The sequence below is a fragment of the Podarcis vaucheri genome (genome assembly GCF_965113315.1).
Source record: "Podarcis vaucheri genome assembly, chromosome: 17".
Classification (NCBI taxonomy): Eukaryota; Metazoa; Chordata; class Lepidosauria; order Squamata; family Lacertidae; genus Podarcis; species Podarcis vaucheri.
The window spans coordinates 41,517,959-41,538,659 of NC_138755.1; the positions used below are offsets into that span (position 1 = coordinate 41,517,959).

The following is a 20,701-nucleotide window of genomic DNA, read 5'->3' on the forward strand; positions in this document are numbered from 1 at the left end:
TTCTTTGAGGTGTATTTCTCCACTAGATGTTGCAATACCAGTCCTTGGTCTAGAGTTGATCTATGTGCCCTGAAGCCAGCCTGGGCTTCCTTTAGGATGTGCTCCTGTTCTAGCCAGTCCGCAAACTTTTCACGTAAGTGAGTTGCATAAAGTTTGCTGATGATGCTTAAGAGACTGATTGGTCTGTAATTGGCTGGATCAAGTTTACAGCCTTTCTTGAATATGGGAACAATGATTGCCAATCCCCAGTCCTCTGGTATTATTGCTGTTTGATCTATGCTGGTGAAAAGGGTGGCAAGGACTGGGGCCCACCAGTCAATATTGGCTTTGAGAAGTTCAGGAGAGATGTTATCTGCTCCCGGGGCTTTTCTGTATTTGAGTGCCTGAATAAGCCTCCTAATCTCCGCAACCGACACCGGAGGCCACTCATCATCTGCCGCACACTGTATTAGTGGCTGTGTCAGAGGCAGAGCTGAATATGAAGATTGAAAAAATGCCTCCCAAGTCCCTGCAGGTATAGTATACTCCACTTCTGAGGAAGTAGGTCGCACTCCATTTGCTACCAGTCTCCAGAAGGTGGCCGAATCTCTCTCTCTGGATGCATCTATTAGGCATTTCCATTCTCTTTTCTGTGCCAGGAGTTTTTTGTTTTTGATCAAAATTTTATAATTCCGTTTATCTTCAAACCAGCCCGTGGGGAGTTGGGGTAAATTGGCAGATCTATAATTCTTGTATTTTTTCAGTAAATTTAGCTTCATATCCTGACATTCTTGATCGAACCAGGGTTTGGAGTTTTTATATACTGAGGATTGTCTACTTGGCCTGTTCCTTTTTTCCTTCAGGGGATCTTGAAGGAGTAAAATTAGCTCCTGAAATAAATTTATCTTTAATTCATGGCTTGAGGAAGTTATGAGGTTTTCTCTCTTAATGAGGAATTCCTTTGAGCATAGCCTACTTGAAATTTCCTTATGCAGTTCATCTGTCCATCTAATGCGCGAATATCTGAGCTCCAAAGCTGTAGGGCTCGAATGCTCGATTTTTTCAGCGCAGGATAAATCCTTTCCCGCAGCCACAAGTGCACTTAATGGCAGATGATCACTGTCTAAGCGCTCCTCCACTTTGCATTCCAGAACTTTGTTTTGAAGATCATACGACACAATTATATAATCAATTGTGGAGGCGCCATTGTTAGATATAAATGTGAATTCTCCGACCTTCTCCCCCTCTGTGCGGCCATTTAATATAACCAGGTCCAACTTATTGACCAAGTGTAGTAGGCATAAGCCGGCATAATTGCAGCCTTTATCCTGGGTAGGCAATGGGTCTCAAACCCTCAGTGAGTTAGGGACTTCCCCTGCATGCAAAGATGAGACCCAGCGGACTGAGTAGATGAGACCAATAGTGAGTCCCGTGGTCAAGGAGGTGGTTTCTGCACGTGCTTTAGAGGAAAGTGAGGGGCAGATTGGGCTCATCAACCTGGGAAAGTAGCCCATCTAGGAGAAGGAAAACTCTGATCCTAAACCTCCACTGCCTTGTGGGATATCTTCAGGAGAAGAAAAGTCTAAGGAGTAAACCCTACACAAATCTGGAGTGGAGTCTCTAAGGCGGTCTTGATACACCTCCTTCCGGCAACTCCTGCAGCCAAGCAGGTTCCAAATGTTGTTCTGCTATTCTTTGGGTCTCATCAGTGAGGCCGAGACGGAGGTCTGGGCAGCCCAGGACCAGGCTTGTGCCCCAGGGAGGTCACTTTGCCAACACAACGGTTTGACTTCACCCCCGGAGACACGCTCCATTATCTCTTGAGACAGAGGGTGCCATCGAGCCAAAATAAGTGCGCAAGCAAAGCTGGAATTTGAATTCCTGAGCTTTTGGTTGATTTTTCTGTCAAGGTAGTGAAATAATTAATGCACCCCCTATCTGGTGCTGCTAATTTCAAAAGCAACCGCAGTGCCAAGGAGTACATTATAGCAGATTTCTTGCAGACATTATTTTCCAGTGCATTATGAATGCATTATAGCCCACAAAAGCGGTTGAATGTGGGACATTTCTGAAAGTCGTTTTTTAAAAAATCCCAGCTACAACGACAGCAGGTCCGCGCTCGAGATGATGCTCACTGGGAAACAGCTTAGAGCAACAACAACACATTTCAGTGGGGAACAATATTAATTACTTCCAATATGCCTCACAAGAGGAAGTAACTCGTTTTTATTATAGCACAAATATTATTTGGAATAGGAAGGTTACTCTAACTGTTACCACAATCTACGTATCATTAACTTAACCTGTATAGAAAAGAGATTAACAGCAGTGTAAATTGTTATGGAAAACCGGTGAGTGATAACTGCATATTTTTAATGCAAATAAGTTTCTGCCTACAGCACTTTCTCTAGCACACTGGGGAACTGAAATTATGTATTTAACAGAATAAGAAACTTTGCCGTGGTTCTGAGCCTTGAAAATAACTGCTTATTGCAACAAGGTTTACCATCTATCAATTATCCACTACTCTCATGTTTTTTATCGGACTGTCATTAATTGGTCTCATGGTAGATACATGTATATTATTAATTTTAAAATAAAACAGAGGCAAAAGCATGCCAATATTGCTTCTGCAAGGAAGCAGACATATTTTTCATACTCAGGAGTCACATGCCCAGTTTAAATTTTGAAGTGAGAATTTTGCCAGTATCCCAGTGCTTGCAGAGGGAGCCATCTGGTGGAAACTATGTGCAAGGCCTATTCCTTTACTTGTGGAATATTTCAATGTGGTGCTGTGGTTAGACGAGGGGTCACTAACCTTTCTGGGCTTGTGGGCACATGTCAGGAGCGGCTGTCAGGAGCAGGTCAGCAATAAATCACACGGCATCAGTGAAGTTAACTCTTTATCCAAGGAAACAAGGTCAACTCAAGAGGCCGGGTCTAGTGAGCACAGCTACTTGTCCTGGTAGATCTTGCCCCTAGGAGGCAGTCGTGGGGACTGAAGGTCCCCGCCACCCCACAGTTCCCTAAGTCTCCTCCTCTCCTGGGTCCTTCCCAAGCAATCTGAGACTCCGTTGCCATGCATGCCTGCTTTGCTTCTCCCTCTTCATACCTCTTCTGGTTCTGGGAGACCAGAGGGAAGGGGAGCTGGTAGCAGCAGGAGGGGGAGACCCCCTGGCTTCTTCACAAGAAATAATGAATAATAATAGTTCCTTTTTAACCAGGCCTTTGTTTGATTTGATTGACATCCTGTGCCCTTGTAAAATGTGGTTCTTTGTGGGGGGGGCGGTTATTGGGTTGTTTTTATTTTGATTATGTATACTGTGGTTTTATATTTTGATATTGTTCTTTGAACCCCCCTGAGACCTCTGGGTATAGGGCGGTATCCTCCTCATCATCATCATCATCATCCTGGCTCTGCCTCTTGGCCCCTCTCCTCTCCAGCCTCCACTTTGGGAATGATCTCTGCCACAGACTCTCCCAGCTGACTAAGCCATGTTATATCGTCAGCGTCTGACCCCACCTCTTCCCAGTTACTCCCTCTTCTCCCCCTGACCACTCATCATTGTCCCACCACCAATCCCCTGGCTCTGAGCTGCTTCCCCTTGGGGGTTCCCCAGCTGGAGCCCCCCAACACTCTAGCCGGTCCATGTCATCACATATGGGGAGAAATGATCATGGCTACCACCTTCCCTTGCAACTGCCTCTGTGCACCCTGAAACTGTGGTATATATGCTGAGGTGCCCATGCTCCACAACCACGTACTCATACCCTGCAACCAGACATTCAGACACGAACATGTATGCACCTAAGGTAAAGGGAAAGGGACCCCTGACCATTAGGTCCAGTCACCGACGACTCTGGGGTTGTGGCGCTCCTCTCGCTTTATTGGCCGAGGGAGCCGGTGTTCAGCTTCCGGGTCATGTGGCCAGCAGGACTAAGCCGCTTCTGGCGAAGCAGAGCAGCGCATGGAAACGCCGTTTACCTTCCTGCCGGAGTGGTACCTATTTATCTACTTGCACTTTGATGTGCTTTCGAACTGCTAGGTTGGCAGGAGCAGGGACCCAGCAACGGGAGCTCACCCCGTCATGGGGATTCGAACCGCCAACCTACTGATCAGCAACTCCTAGGCTCTGTGGTTTAGCCCACAGCGCCACCCACGTCCCTTATGTATGCACCTACACATGCCATATTAAGCATCTAAGTCTTCCTATATTGCTAGAGGAATGCTAGTGTAAAGGAGGTTAAACAGTGGGAGATTACGGTTGCTTCTGACGCAACAGGGATAAGAGTGGTATTGGCATTGCTGGTAATTATATTTCAGTGCACTTGTAAGATGGTGAAGGGTCCTAGGAGAAGGACCCCTCCTAATAAAAAACTGTTTAGCTATTCTATCTGCTACTGATCTAAGCAACAAACAGCCTTGAGTGTTGACTGTCACTGAGGACAGAGGAACCTCCTAAATCAGGGCTCGGCAACCTAAGGCCCAGAGGCCACAAGCGGCCCAGGGGGGTCGTTTTACAAGCTGTCCCCAAACCGAGCCACCCACTTGGTGAGTCCTGGCGCAGTGCGGTGTGGGGACTCGCTTCCACGGCTCTGGAAATCGTGTCTGCGCATGCACAGATGCCGGAAATCGCGTCTGCTGGCCCAGGCAAGTTAAGCCTTGCTGACCCCTGTCTTAAAGTGATGGACATTCCTATTTTTTCCCCAAGTGAATTTCTATTGTTTTCCTTACATATTCTTTTCCAACAAATTGTAATAGCACCATACATTCCCTTTGACTCTGCCGAGTCACGACCCCCCTCCCTCCCCACAACTGGTATATTTATCTAAAGTGATGGACATTCCTTTGTTAGAAGTTTTTAAAGGAGAGGTTGGCTGGCCACTTACCAGGAGTGGGTTTCCTGCTATGGGAGGGATTTGTTGGAAGTCGAGGTGCAGCTCAGCTTTCAAAGAAAGGTTTGCATGGGGTTAAAACACAGTAAGGCAGCTCTGGGTTCCTCTGAGGCTTTTAAAAATATCTCTGTGATGACCTATCCCTTGATCTTGAGACGGATATTCTCAGGCTGCATCCTCTCTAAATTCCACCTTCCTCTCACACTTCCCTGGGGGACCTCAAATTACGAAATCTTCTTGGATTGATCTCTCCAAGCGGGCAAACATGGCCGCCTTTGTTTTGCGCACCTCGGTGTATTTTAGAACTCTAAAAAGTATCTATCCCACCCAGGTCATAAAAAGGTAAAGGGATCCCTGACCATTAGGTCCAGTTGCGGCGTTCATCTCGCTTTATTGGCCGAGGGAGCCGGCGTACAGCTTCCGGGTCATGTGACCAGCATGACTAAGCCGCTTCTGGCGAACCAGAGCAGCGCACGGAAACGCCGTTTACCTTCCTGCCAGAGTGGTACCTATTTATCTACTTGCACTTTGATGTGCTTTCGAACTGCTAGGTTGGCAGGAGCAGGGACCGAGCAACGGGAGCTCACCCCGTCATTGCGGGGATTCGAACCGCCGACCTTCTGATCGGCAAGCCCTAGGCTCTGTGGTTTAACCCACAGCGCCACCCGCGGCCCGGCACCCAGGTCATAGACTTCCTATAATAAACACTTTGTTGTGTTTCCACAAGCAGCACCTTCGCGTGTGTGACTGCAACAGAAAAGTCTAACCAGATTCGCAAGCCAATAGCCTCCATGCTCTGCACACTGAATTTTCCCCCATCCCAAGAGAACTGAACAAGATTGCCTTTGAGTTCCCTTTCAGTGCCTAAATAAAAATGTCTGTGCGGGTGGAAGGTCACTTCCAATTCTATAACGCTGTGTAGCATAAGAATAATGTTGGTAAAACACCAACACAATCAATATAAGCAATCCCTTTAAACCTGTTGCAACATATTTACAAGTCAGCCTATCAGTCAAAGGCTTATCTAACTAAAATGGCCAGTTTGGTGAAAAGTCATCAGCTGCTGAGACTTGGGAATGCATACATATAAATCTTCCTTTTCTTTTGTTCCGCTTGTTCCCAGATATTTCATTGGTGTTTCTTCTTTTGTTTAATTCTAATGATAACTGGTTTGGTTAATGCCAGAACAACATTATCCGTAGCTTTTTAATATGTTTGACATTTTTTAAAATAAAAGTGTCCTTTTTCTGTTTCCTTATCACTTGTATTAATTGCCAGGGTTTCTTAAACCAAGATTGATAACATAGATGATAGTAGGAAGATCTGTCTTCCTTTCTTTTTTTCCTTTTAAATTAATATTCTATATTAATTTTTTAACAAGGAAAACAAACATCGTATTTCCAAAATAGGAATTGTAAAACACCGAAAACTGGAATTTGCATAGTAGTAGCGTACACAATAACAGGTTTGAAGTTAAGCCAATATAACACACAAAATCATAAAAGAATATGACAAACTAATGAACCTACAAATAATATATGCTAAATCACAAAACACATAAAAAATGAAACAATTTTTAGTCCACGGTATGTTGTGTTTTCGTTATGTCCCTAATATTTCCCTTCCGTAAAATCCCTCTTTGATCTTGTTGTATGTATTTATACCATTTAATCTTTTTGCCGAAATGCCAGTGAATATCTTCTAGTCATTGTTCAGCGGTGATATAGGTCTGTAGGAAATCATGAAAGATTTTATAGATTGATGATAAACTTTCACAGCCTAGCACCATATTCTCATTCAAAGCCTTTATGACTTATAGTATTTCACTGTTGGGGGTGGGCTCATTCAGTAGCTCCTGATCTCCCTCAGTTAATTTTGGAATATTTATTTCAGATATAAACTTCAATATTACTCCTTTATTGAGGTTATTTGATTTCTATAATATAGACTAATATTTTAAGGATTCTACTGACTTCTTCCCTGAAGTTTTGACTGTATCGTTTACCAACTTTAGTTGGGGAATTTTCCCCTTTTGTTGTTGCTTTTAGTTGAAAAGCAAATAGCGGGCTCTGCTTATTCCATTTGTATTTTATTTGTTTACCTAAATTAGTTGATTAAGACATTTTGTGTCTTTTTGAAAGTCCCTTTTCAGAGATATTCCGTTTATCCAGACCTGTTAAAATAGGTTGATGCCTTATATTATTTCTCTGGTGTACTATAATCTTCCTCTGATTTATTAATCTCTACCAACAGTTCACATTCAAATACTAGACGTTCATCCATCTTGTTTTTCCACAGGGCAGGTACACCACGGCCAAGTTTCCTACCTGGTTCCTCCCATTCACCTGGACTCGGACCTCGAGAGGCAATCGTTTAAGGGTGAGTTAGCAGCGTAATAATTCTTGGGCGAAAGGATTCATGGACTCAGCACAGTTTGGCTACATTACTGCCCCCACGAAGGGTATTCTGTCCCAAGTGGGTTGCAATTTAACAGCTTTGAAGCATCCCAGGCTCATTCTTTGCCTTGGATGCATCCGTCACGTTCTCTGAGTTGCAGCGTTCTTTGGAACCAGTCCGCCAGATCTATATCCCACTTGGGAAAAGTTCTGAAAGAAAAACCTTCAAAAATATAAACAGAATATATCTGGTATATAGCGCCTTCTTTGTTGGTTTGCTTGGACAGTCAGGGGAGATGTGAAGTGCCCCATTCATTGCAAGGCACTGCTAAAGGAGTGGCAACGATGGGAACATGAATGGCACCCACTTCCTGTTCCAGCTTGTACTCCAAAGGGGATAAATGTACCGTATTTTTTGCTCTATAAGACTCACTTTTTCCCTCCTAAAAAGTAAGGGGAAACGTGTGTGCGTCTTATGGAGCGAAAAATACGGTAATTCTTGGTTGCAGTTCCTCTCCCTTTCATTCAAAATCAGGAAGTGGCAGAAGAAGAAGTCGAGATGAATAAAAGCAGCAACAGCCTCTCCACCTCCACAAGTCTGTTTTGCTTTTGTTTTTTAAATGACAATACACATTTTTTTAAAAAAATACCTCCATTAAAGTAGTGAGAAACAAAGGAAAGAGTAAGGAGGTTGTAAACCATGGGAAGCTTTTCATATTTGAGATACTTGGAAGAAGGCAAAGAGAAAAATACAGGCAAAATGAACTTTGCTAAATCTTAGCCTCAGTCTCCCCCTTTAGTCAAGAATCCGGTTATTATTTTGGGGCTTGTTTGGGATCTGTTATCGCTGGCATTATTGACCTCACTTATGAGGTGTTCCAATCTCCACTGCACAAGGCTCCATATTATGTGTAAATGTTTGCATTCCACAAAGGGGTGGTTCTTATTTTTCCTGGTCTGTATAAGGTGATATGGACTTTATTTGCGCTGGTACAGTTTTTGTGCTGATTGATTTTCGTTTTGATTCCATTCCTATTTTATTGGTTTTGAATGTGTGAACCACCAAGAGGACCTGGTTAATTGGATGGCATATAAATGACAAAAATAAATGCATGTTTTGAGCAGCTGGTAGGAATTCTTCTGGAGGCTGCAGTTTCATTTGCTGTTTACGGAGGACTTAAATGCTACTCTTGGCAGTGATTAATTGGTGGTCTCCCTGTGACTCTTGGATTCAAGTTGAATGATTAATCTTGCCTTTTGTCACCAGTCAAGTCACAGGATCAGCATGTTGATAGGTATGGTTTTAGGCTTTTGCCATTGGTTTATAAGCATAATTGGTAAGCCTTGAATTGTCAGCCCCCCAGGGAATGCCAGAGAGTTCTACATCTTGGTTTCCAGTTGTGAAGCAGTCTGCTTGATTGCGTTGTCTCTTTAGATTGACCTCATTTTAATGCCAAGTTTTGAAACGGATTCGCAGCCAATGATCACCAAACATCTATTACTGGGTTGCTCTTTGGACTAACTGTGTTGCAGCTAGAGGAGAAAATGGGTGGTGAGAATGTGTTAAATATTGCAGAAAGGAGGTGGATGAGATGATGGTTATTATTACTACTACTACCCTGCCCATCTGGCTGGGTTTCCCTAGCCACTCTGGGGGGCTCCCAACAGAATATTAAAAAAAATGTCAAAACATCAAACATTAAAACTTCTCTAAACAGGGATGCCTTCAGGTGTCTTCTAAAAGTCAGATAGTTGTTTATTTCCTTGACATCCGATGGGAAGGCGTTCCACAGGGCACCACTGAGAAGGCCCTCTGCCTCGCTTCTCGCAGTGAGGGAACCTCCAGAAGACCCTCGGAGTTGGACCTCAGTGTCCGGGCTGAACGATGGGGGTGGAGATGCTCCTTCAGGCATACTGGGCCTTTGAGGCCGTTTAGGGCTTTAAAGGTCAGCAGCAACACTTTGAATTGCGCTCGGAAATGTACAGGGACCCCATATTAGTGCCAATGTAGCTAATATGCTTCAAGCAGAGGATTTATTTTGGATCTCAGAAGGGATTTGGATTTGGTGGAGGATCTTTTGAGCTTCCACCACCTACTGCCTCTGTGCTCAAGGCTCCTTGGAGCAGGGGAAGAAAGTTCTATGTTTATATATTGTTGTAAACCACTGTGATATATGTTTATGATACTGCGATAATACAAATATATATATATTTAAAATAAATAGCAAGTAAATAAACAAGCCATGGGTGGCCCTAAAGCCTTGCAGTGGTCTCAGCTGGAACACTTACAAAAGTTCAACCTGTTTCAGACCAGGCAATGAGATCAATTGTTCAATTGCTGCAGTCACACAATTTGCTTCTGGGAATTACTTATGTGTAACACAGCTACTGGTTTGGGGGGGTGAGTTTAAGCAATTCTTCAAGATGCAGATGACACTGAAATGAATTGAAGGGGTTCTAGCAACGAGGTAAAATGTAAGATGGGATTGATAATAGATAAATTAATAGGATATGAACTTGCTGAACCAATTTTCAAAAGGGATACAAAAAAAGGGAGGCGTGAGGAAGTCAGGAAAATAAGTTAACTAAAGATGAGAAATCAAAAAAGAGGGAGTTTTGTTTTCTTTTATATGTGTTTTTTCTTATTCTTTTTCGTGTTTAATGTTTGTATTTTTGTATTTTGTAATTTTGTATTTTTCTTTGTTTTGTATTTTTCTGAACTTTTCTATTGATAAAACTTAATAAAATATTAATAATAATAATAAAAAATAAGCAATTCTTCAAGGATATATATATATATATATATATATATATATATATATATATATATATATATATGCTTTCGTAGATTTTCACGGGTACAGGAATGCAGGTTTTGGTGTCTTCGGGTGTCTTCCCGTGTAAGAGTCGGGGTGTCTGGGCGACGTTTCGACGAGGTCTCACTCGTCATCTTCAGGCTGGTGCTTTCGGCTTCCAGTAACAAGAAGCCGAAAGCACCAGCCTGAAGATGACGAGTGAGACCTCGTCGAAACGTCGCCCAGACACCCCGACTCTTACACGGGAAGACACCCGAAGACACCAAAACCTGCATATATATATATATATATATATATATATATATATATATATATATATATATATAGTTACACGCCACCCCAGTCTTCATGAGTGGTGCGAAATTCCAGGGGTTCCCGGCACTTAGGCAGGGCTGAGTTTGTGTTGGGAAGGTGGAGGAACAGCAGAGACTGGTGTCTTTCTGAAATATGGTTTATTATCTCAATATTTACACCTGTTAAGTCTACAGTGGAGGGAATGCAGAACGTTATTCAGTGGTTCCTCAGGTTACAAACACCTTGGGTTACAAACTTTGGGTTATAGACTCCGCTAACCCGGAAGTAGTACCATGGGTTAAGAACTTTACTTCAGGATGAGAGCAGAAATCGTGTGGCGGCAGCAGGAGGCCTCATTAGCTAAAGTGGTACCTCAGATTAAGAACAGTTTCAGGTTAAGAACGGACCTCCGGAACGAATTAAGTTCATAACCAGAGATACCACTGTACCCCAAGAATGTCTCTCATTGCCTCTGTCATAGCTTCAGCAAGCTTCGTTCCAAAGCAGCAGTCAGTCACAGCTCCCAGTCTTGCAGTGCAGCCTCCTCCAGCCAGAGCCAAGATAGTACAGTGGTACCTCGGGTTACATACGATTCAGGTTACAGACTCCGCTAACCCAGAAATAGTGCCTCAGGTTAAGAACTTTGCTTCAGAAATTGTGCTCCGGCGGTGCGGCGGCAGCAGGAGGCCCCATTAGCTAAAGTGGTGCTTCAGGTTAAGAACAGTTTCAGGTTAAGAACGGACCTCCGGAACGAATTAAGTTCTTGACCTGAGGTACCACTGTACAGTCACACCTCTTGTTACGTTTGCTTCGGGTTACGTCTTTTCAGGTTGCGTCCCGCAGCAACCTGGAAGTACCGGAAAGGGTTATTTCCAGGTTTCACCGCTCACGCATGCGCAGACGCTCAAAATGACGTCACACGCATGCACAGAAGCGCGGCGAATTGCGACCTGCAGGCGCGGGTTGCGTTCTGCTCATGTTGCGAACGGAGCTCCGGAATGGATCCCGTTCGCAACCAGAGGTACCACTGTACTGACCTCTGGGCCCCGCACAGAGTTCTAGCCTGTCCAGCAGCTCGTGGAGGTCTGGTCTTTGTCCTCCTTCTTCCCAGTGCACCTCTCCCAAAACCCAAGCCTTCTGCAAGATGACACTCTTTCCTATCACCTGACACCCCTCCCCGTCACCTTGGCAACCCCTAGTTTTCTGCAGACCTGAGACCCTTCCTTGATGCTCTATAATCACCAGCAATCAGTAGCTTTGTCTGTGAATGGTTTGCATAAGCCAGCCCACGGATTTCTTGTCTGGTGCAGTTCTGCAGCTTGTATTTTGCATTCATAAAATCATAGAATTGAGTTGGAAGGGCCCACTAGGATCATCTAGTCCAGCCCCCCGCAAGGCAGGAATCTTTTGACAAATGTGGGATTTGAGCCCTTGTCCCTGTTGGGGGGTCTCCCTCCTCAAAAACTCTCTCTCTCTCTCTCTCTCTCTCTCTCTCTCTCTCTCTCTCTCTCACACACACACACACACACACACACACACAAACTAAAAGGCTTGTCTTTTGGGGGTAGGGTAAAGCTAAATTAACCTTCTGGCAGCTTGCCATGATAAATTCAGCCATGGCCTTGAAAATGATATATTGGATTTGGCCTAAGTTTGATTTGCAGAGAACTTTAACTTCGTTGAGGACTCAACAAATGCACTCTGCAGTTTCAACCAGACTGGGAATGATGAGGCAAGACGCAACATGGCCGTGCACGGGAGTCACAACTTGCGTTAAGTACAGTGGTGCCTCGCAAGACGAAATTAATCCGTTCCGCGAGTCTCTTTGTCTAGCGGTTTCTTCGTCTTGCGAAGCAACCCTATTAGCGGATTAGCGCTGTTAGCTGTTTAGCGGCTATTAAAAGCTTAGCAGCTATTAAAGGTTTGGCGGATTAGCGGCTAAAAGGCTATTAGTGGCTTAGCGGCTTAGAAAAAGGGGGGAGCAAAAAAAAATTGGACTTTGGGGGCATGAACCCTCCGCAGGTCCACCTGTTCACCTACCACTTGTGCGTCAGTTATATTTGCGGTTTGTCCAATACTCACCACTATGTCTGGCTTCCTCAGTCCTTGTCTTTGTGAGCTGTCATTCTGTTGTGTCACCCAACCGTGCTTTATTTGGAGCAGAAGTTTATTTGGGCTTTTTGGAGTGTTTTAAGGATGATATATTTTGAATAGTCTCCATTTCTGTCTTCTTTTTGTGTGACCTCTCCACACAATTCCTGTGTTTTCTCAAAAATCAACCCACAATATTTTTCTCTTTATAAGTCTAGGTTGTGAACTTTGAAAATTCAGGAAAGTGTTATAATCTGTAGGTTTTCTTTGTCACAGTTCTGTAATTTTCCTGTCTTACTAATGCTCTTAATGGGCAGATAATTTCAATTTGTTTCACTGAAATATATTTCAAATCTGATACTGGAGTCTCTGAGACTGTCAGTTAAAAAGAAAGAAAGAATTTAACCTAGTAGTATCGCTATCCCAAATGAGAAATATCACCAATATAATGTCATGATTTCAAAACATAAGGATTATCTCTAGGGGAAATAAAACTTCAAAGACTCCTGTATGTTAATTTGCTTCTGCTGGTACCATTACAAAGCCCTTCGCTTTAGCTTCAATCCCTTTTAATCTGCCTGTAAAAATGAACAGTGGGGAAAAAACACAATTTCAACACAGGGCAAGATTAGCCAGTTCCGTTAGAAAGTACATAAGAGGGTGCAATTGTCCGGCCACTTGTCCAGTGACCTCTTAATCATTTCCAGACCCTCTCATTGTGGAATGCAAGTACAAAGACTGAGCACCCTTCAGATGTAAGCAGCATTGTATCCCTTACTAAAACAATGGAAGTTATTGATTTTCACAAAACCATTGAGTTGGCCATCTCAATGCAAGCCATTGTCAAAGTGGTGGGAACCGTATTTTTCCGTCTATAAGATGCCCCCATGCATGAGACACCCCCTATTTGGGGGGAATCAGATTTAAGAAAATGGGTGGAGATGGCCCCTAATTTTTGACACTATTTTTTAGGGAAGAAACCTAGTCTTATACATGGGAAAATACAGTATGTCATTGCACCTCCAAACTGAGGCTGTGCAAGGGAAACTGAGAAGGAAAAGAAGCAACAAGTTGGACGGTGGCCTTGTAGCAGAATAAAACAAACAAGCGTTTGTGTCTTTTCTGTCTCTGGCTACCAATGGCAACCATTTCCCACATGCCAAAGAAGGCTTGTCTCTGCTTCCTGTAGAATTAATATGTTTACGAATAAGCACTAGCAATCCCATAAAATAGTGTCAATGGTATGTTTGCTTGACTAGAAATAGGTTTAAACTGGTGTTTAATAGCGCAACTAATACGTGCAACTAATCTTTTTAAATATTCTTAGTTAATGGGAAGTACCGAAATAGAGTCAACATTAATTGTGAGTGCTGATTCAGCATCCGGCTTTCTTAAGTGATTTACAGGATTCACTATGTTTCGGTACGGAGCAGTGGTTTGAAGTAATTACCTTGTAATGTAGGATGACACTAATGTGCTAGTAAACTAGTGGAGTTTACACACAGCTTACGTGCCAGCATCATTGCACAGAAAGACACCGAAAATGCATTGCAGGCATAAATAATGCAGGTAAACATCAGTTGTAGTGAATTTTCACAACCTTTTTTTTTTTTTTCTAAGCAGCAGCTACACGTAAATCTGCCAACAGGAACAGTTCTCTTTTTATATTGGTGGAACATGCTGTCATTTAATGAGAGAACAAATGGGGAGTAAGCATAGGAATAGAAAACTTTCTGTTTCACAGAAAATTGAATCAAGGTATAAAGAAGTTTTCCAGTTTGGTGTGATTTCCATGCTACCCGCCACTATCAGTAACAATTTGACCTCTTTGAGGAAGACTTGATCCTGGGTGTCCATAGAGATTGAGAGAAGGGTTAATGGTGGATCAAGCAGAATTGGCCTCTTGCACTATATCTGAGCTATCTCCAAATGCACGTATCTCTCCCACGAGGGAAGAGAAATTCACGATTCTACAGTGTGGAGAGATTATTCTTGGAGTGGAGCTCTACTGGAGTGAAATGGCATCCATTCAGCAGCTTCAGAAATGACCGACAGATTACCTCAAATCCATTGGGTTAGGTTGAAAAACGAAATTAAGAACTGCGTTTATGTAACGGTTTTATATAGGAATGCTAGCTGTGAAATAACAAATTCTGAAAACGGTCACCCATTACAAGGCTGTTTAAATGCTTTTTGAGCTGGCACTATCTTCATTTAATTATGGGGTCTGAGAGACTCTTTGGATCAGAGTTGTGGTTGCTGAATGAAGGAAGAGAGAGAAGGGAGATTTACTCCTGCAAAATTACCCGATGTTCAACAGCATATCCTTGAGGATCCTGACCAAACCTGTAAAGTAATTATCTCCTTCCGCAGGCCTTGGAAAGTGTGTTTGTTCTTCTTTAAACGCGTAGCATAATATTTCCCAGGGCTGCTGATGTGTCTGGAGGAATGTGTAAGATCTTTGGGGACTGTAACTGTCAAGAACATCCCTTGCTGTTTCTTAAACGTCAGTGTAGATGATGCCTTACTGGGTAATCAAAATGACAATTCTCGCAAGTTCTACCCTTTTGCTATTTGAATTCTGAACGTTACCAGGAGATTAAAAGAGTTATGATCTGGTATGTGAGGCCTCAGAAGAGTGTGCTTTAGAATCAGAAAAACCATCTGTTACCTTTTTATTCTGTTTTACTTCTCTGGCATCTTTAATGTAGCTCTTGTTGGACTACAACTCCCATCGTCCAGTGGCGGAGGGTGGCAGGGCACAGGGGCAATTGCCCCTGGAGCAAAATTTAGGGACGCAAAATTTCAACACCCACTGCTGCCTCAATACAGCTGTGTGATTCTGCCACTGGGCTCCACTGAAAATGGCTTCTGCATGCAAACCAGGAAGTGACCTCTGCAGACAATGGAATGACTCTTTCCTTATCTCTGCAGTCGCGATCTTCCGGGTGATGTGGACACTGCTAGGCAGTTGAATGCGCATGCATTCTCTGTCCGTTTCCCTCCATCCCACCACCTCTCTGTGCAGCCCTGGGTACTGACAACCCATGCTACACCACTGTGATCATCCCTGACTATTGGTCATGCTGGTTGAGGAGTTTGGGTCCAACATCATTTGTTGGACATCATGCTTTTATGAGGGGCGGGGTAGACTTATGGAAGAAAGGTAAAGGGACCCCTGACCATTAGGTCCAGTTGTGGGCGACTCTGGGGTTGTGGCGCTCATCTCGCTTTACTGGCCGAGGGAGCTGGCGTACAGCTTCCGGGTCATGTGGCCAGCATGACTAAGCCACTTCTGGCGAACCAGAGCAGCGCACGGAAACGCCGTTTACCTTCCCAGCGGAGTAGTACCTATTTATCTACTTGCACTCTGACATGCTTTCGAACTGCTAGATTGGCAGGAGCAGGGACTGAGCAACGGGAGCTCACCCTGTCGCAGGGAATCGAACCGCCGACCTTCTGATCAGCAAGCCCTAGGCTCTGTGGTTTAACCCACAGCACCACCCGCGTCCCTCATGGAAGATAGGGTATGCCGAAAAGCACCAAACTGGTTATGATAGAAGGTCCCCTAAGCCTATCTCGACAGGTTTTTAAAATTCTTGCTACTGTGTGTTTTCTCATGATCAAGGACTGAGGGAACTGCTCTCTGCTGTATGCATTTTACTTCAGCATTAAGGTACAATTGAAGATCGCAACTCTTGGACCAGGAATACATGTTTACCTAGATTGCAAAGATTTGCTTATTATTATTTTTTCTTGAGTTACGAAACTTAAATCACTCACTTAAGCTATCCCAATTGTTAAGTTTAATTGTGCACTGTTTATCCTGAAGTAGGAATGAAATTTGAGATGTTGTCTTGCTCTGGTCATTTTTGGTGCATCCCACTTCACAGTCCTTTTTCTTTTTATAATTTTGGTGCTCTTTTGTCCTTATATGCTTCACCTGAGCAATATTTAATCATTGTTTTTGAAAACTTCGATGTCTGTTTTGTAACATGCGTTCCAGCCTTGTAATCAATGCCATGTTTTGGTTTGCAGAATTCTACTTATCTGACTGCAGACATAAAAGTGTCTGTGTGTGTGTTATAGTGCACTCAGTTTAACAGAAAGTGTCTGCGACGGAAGTGTCTCTCACCAAATGTAAATTAAGAACTGTGAAAAAGACTATGAATTGAATGGGGAGACAATAGTTGTACTGCTCCTTGTTTATCTGTTTACTGTGTAACCCAAAAAAAATAAGGAGAAGGGGGTATAGTTGAAACAATACCTCAATGTGAGTACGGTTACATACGCTTCAGGTTACATACGCTTCAGGTTACAGACTCCGCTAACCCAGAAATAGTACCTCAGGTTAAGAACTTTGCTTCAGGACGAGAACAGAAATCATGCTCCGGTGGTGCGGCGGTAGCGGGAGGCCCCATTAGCTAAAGTGGTGCTTCAGGTTGAGAACAGTTTCAGGTTAAGAATGGACCTCCGGAACGAATTAAGTACTTAACCCAAGGTACCACTGTACCAGGTAAAGGTAAAGGGACCCCTGACCGTTAGGTCCAGTTGTGGCCGACTCTGGGGTTGCAGCGCTCATCTCACTTTACTGGCCAAGGGAGCCGGCATACAGCTTCCGGGTCATGTGGCCAGCAGGACTAAGCCGCTTCTGGCGAACCAGAGCAGCGCATGGAAACGCCGTTTACCTTCCCGCCGGAGTGGTACCTATTTATCTACTTGCACTTTGACGTGCTTTCGAACTGCTAGGTTGGCAGGAGCTGGGACTGAGCAACGGGAGCTCACCCTGCCATAAGGGATTCGAACCGCCGACCTTCTGATTGGCAAGTCCTAGGCTCTGTGGTTTAACCCACAGCGCCACCCGCTGTACTAGGTCTTTGTTAATGCCTTAAAAACAGAGGAGTATCTCAGTTCCCTTTGCCCTTGGCAAGGAGCTATTTTGGCTGGGAGAGACCATGGACCAGAAACTCAAAAAGTTTGCATTTCATCCCCTTTTCTGCTCCACCAGTGACTTCCTCTGCAGCCATCCGGGTGGGGTCTGCTGTGCTCCGCCTCCCCTCCTCCATCACCTGCTCTGTTGGTCTGTCTATCTGCCTCCCTCCCTGCACTTGCTGCTTTCCCTTCTTCCTCCTCCTTTCCTTTTTCCTCCTCCTGCAACTCTCCTGGCTCTCTCAAAACCTTGCTGGGCACTCCCCTCTCATCACCAGCTTACTGGGGAGGGGACCCTGCAGGGCTGCTGCAGCTGCCCACGCCAGCGACTAGATTCCTTCACTGAGGAGGCCAGAGGAGCCTGCACACCTCACCTTGCCACCCAGACATAGCTGTCAACCGTCCCTTATTTGTCGAGACAGACCCTTATCCCAGCGCCGTGTCCCGCTGCTGTCCCTTATTGATGATGTCCCTTAAATTTCCCGGGTTTCAAAGGAAGCAGCTCCTCTCCCTCCCTCCCTGACGGCCAGGGAGGAGGGAGGCTCCAACTGTGTTGCTTGGCTGCGTTGCTCACCCAATAAGGAGTCTAAGAATGACTGGGGGGGTGGAGCTTGCATGCCTTGTGCCAATCAAATCGGCCGCGTTGCCTGGGGACTCGCCTTTGCTCAGCGCTTCCCAGCAGAGAGGTGACGGTGGTTTTCCTTGCTGCATCTCCTTTGCCGGGTTGCTGCGCTGTGGGAACCACCACTTGAGGCTTCGTTTGGCTGCTGGCTGGGCTTTCTGCCTTTGGCTCAGAGGGGCTCAGAAGCTGAACATACCTACGTTTGGAAAATCCCTTATTTTGGCTGCTGATCCCTTATTTTCGAGGCTGCTGGTCCCTTATTTTCAAATCTGTAAGTTGACAGCTATGCGCCCAGAGCATGTGAATGAGCAGGCACTCCAAGCCAGAGTGGAGAGGCATGGTTTTTGTGTCCCCTGGACTTGCGCTCTGGGCAGGCACCAACCTAGCCAACCCTGAGGTAAGCCGATACTTAAAAACACCGCTTGTAAAGTTCATGTTATGCTGATGGTCATGGAATTCTGGCCATTTCCTTTGTCAAATGAATGCCTTGCCTTCATAGCCCTTGCAATCTGCTATCAGGCTTGGTTCCTTCATGGGCTGCTACCTGTTGCAACTAGGAGATGGAAAAGTGAACCCTGCTGTTCTTTCCCCACAGACTGCAACTGCTGCCCCCACCATCACTTGCAAGAAAGAAAGAAAGCATTTCTGAACTCAAGCCCAGAAAACTTTCCTGGCAATTTTTAATGGATATGCAGTACTGAGTTATACTAATCTCTTCTTGCAGACTGGATTCTCTGAGCTTTATTCTTGCCAAAATATGTTCCAGCAGTTGCTTAACAAAATCTTGCCTTGTTTAATAAACAATCAGCCCATCAACTCATGTCCTAATAAAGAAGTTGGAAGAAAATATGTTTTCCCTGAACCCAAACAGGGCAAGAGGAGAGCCTTGATTTGTTCAAATCTATTCTATATATCATTTGAGTTTATGGGTAACAATTAGTTCCTGTTTCGCTTTTGATTTCACAAGGCACTGAAATCAAGAAAGTAATGTTAGTGTCATGCAGCCAGTGGAGACGAAGGTACATCGGCAGGATGAAAGCGATGCTGGTGTCGCCTCCCCTCCCCAGAACACTGCCAAAAGCCCCCCCCCCAAGTGAGGAAAGGCTCCCCCAGCCAAGTCCTGCCAGTGGAGTCTCTGAAAATGGGTTGTGGTGCAGATGTAGGGCTGGTAGTGCCTAAACCCTGCAATGACCCTGGCCCCAGACTGGTATAAGAAATTCTCCTCCCATAGAAGTCAATGTGGGCGAGATACAAATGTAATAGATAATCATGGGGCTGTATCTCTGGCCTCTGGTCCTGAATACTTGGTATTCACAAGGATGGTAGTGGGCAGCTATGGAGAAAGGGCTCTTTGCTCAACAGGAGAGCCCTCTGCGCTGAAAAGGGTCACTCTGAAGAGCCAGATTCGCCACCCTAGGATTTTGAGAAACAGGCCTGTGGCATAACAAGATGCTGTCAACAAGAGGTAACTGGATTTTTGGTTTTGCTTGGTTTCCCCCACTCCTAGCCTACGTGCTCGTTCATGCTGGTGTTGTTGCTGTTTAGTTGTTTAGTCGTGTCCGCCTCTTCGTGACCTCCTGGACCAGAACACGCCAGGCCCTCCTGTCTTCCACATGGTCAAACCCATGCTGGTAGCTTCGAGAACACTGTCCAACCATCTCATCCTCTGTCGTCCCCTTCTCCTTGTGCCCTCCATCTTTCCCAGCATCAGGGTCTTTTCCAGGGAGTCTTCTCTTCTCATGAGGTGGCCAAAGTACTGGAGCCTCAGCTTCAGGATCTGTCCTTCCAGTGAGCGCTCAGGGCTGATTTCCTTCAGAATGGAGAGGTTGGATCATATTGCAGTCCATGGGACCCTCAAGAGTCTCCTCCAACACCATAATTCAAAAGCATCCATTCTTCGGCGATCAGCCTTCTTTGTGGTCCAGCTCTCACTTCCACACATCACTACTGGGAAAACCAGAGCTTTAACTATACGGACCTTTGTTGGCAAGGTGATGTCTCTGGTGTAGCTCAACTTAAAATGAAACAGGAGAAGGGGTGCTTTGCACAAAAAGGGAGCACTTTGCAATGTGCACACATGGAAACTAGAGCACATTGCTAACCCTTCTTGTTCTAGGTGCCCTGTCTAACATTCCTGCCACGCTTGCCATTCTCTCTTGCCACACCCTTTGAGAACCACTGCTGTAGGGTATTTGAACCAGCTGCCTCCTTGGTATATAAGTAATGGATAGCTCAGTTGGTGAGTGTGTTGCTGAGAACACAAAGGTTGCAGGTTCTATCCCCGTAAGCGACAGTTGAACTAGATGATCCCCCGGGTCCCTTCCAATTCTGTGATTCTGCGTGTGCAACTGCATTACCCCGTGGGGTGGGGTGATGCAAAGGTGTTTCTTGGGGTATGGCATGGAGAGCATGAGCTCACTGCCTGACGGTGTCTGTGGGCAGCTGGTGAATGTCATTGGAGGCATGGTCCCCAATTGATTGCTACTGGCATAACTTCCCCAGGTATGTCTGTTGTCACGGCTTAGTATGTAATTTGTTTTTCTTTGAATTTACCCTCCACTCTCAGACTCAGACACAGCAGAACATCTGCCAGGGTGATTCCCTGGTGGATTTCTGGGCATAGAATCGCTTGGCTCCAGTGTCTAATTCTTAACAGAAGTATTTAACCTTTATTCATT

At 44.8% G+C, this 20,701-nt stretch overlaps 1 protein-coding gene across 22 annotated transcripts in view; it reads left to right on the forward strand.

The window, feature by feature from the left end:
* Positions 1 to 20,701, forward strand: part of ADGRL3 (adhesion G protein-coupled receptor L3) — a 574,776-nt gene that overhangs the window by 374,108 nt on the left and 179,967 nt on the right. For all 22 annotated transcript variants that reach the window (XM_082206024.1, XM_082206018.1, XM_082206034.1 and 19 more), the window contains one exon: positions 7,174 to 7,254. In XM_082206024.1, coding sequence (XP_082062150.1) covers positions 7,174 to 7,254 — 81 coding nt within the window. The remainder of the gene's footprint in view (positions 1 to 7,173; positions 7,255 to 20,701) is intronic.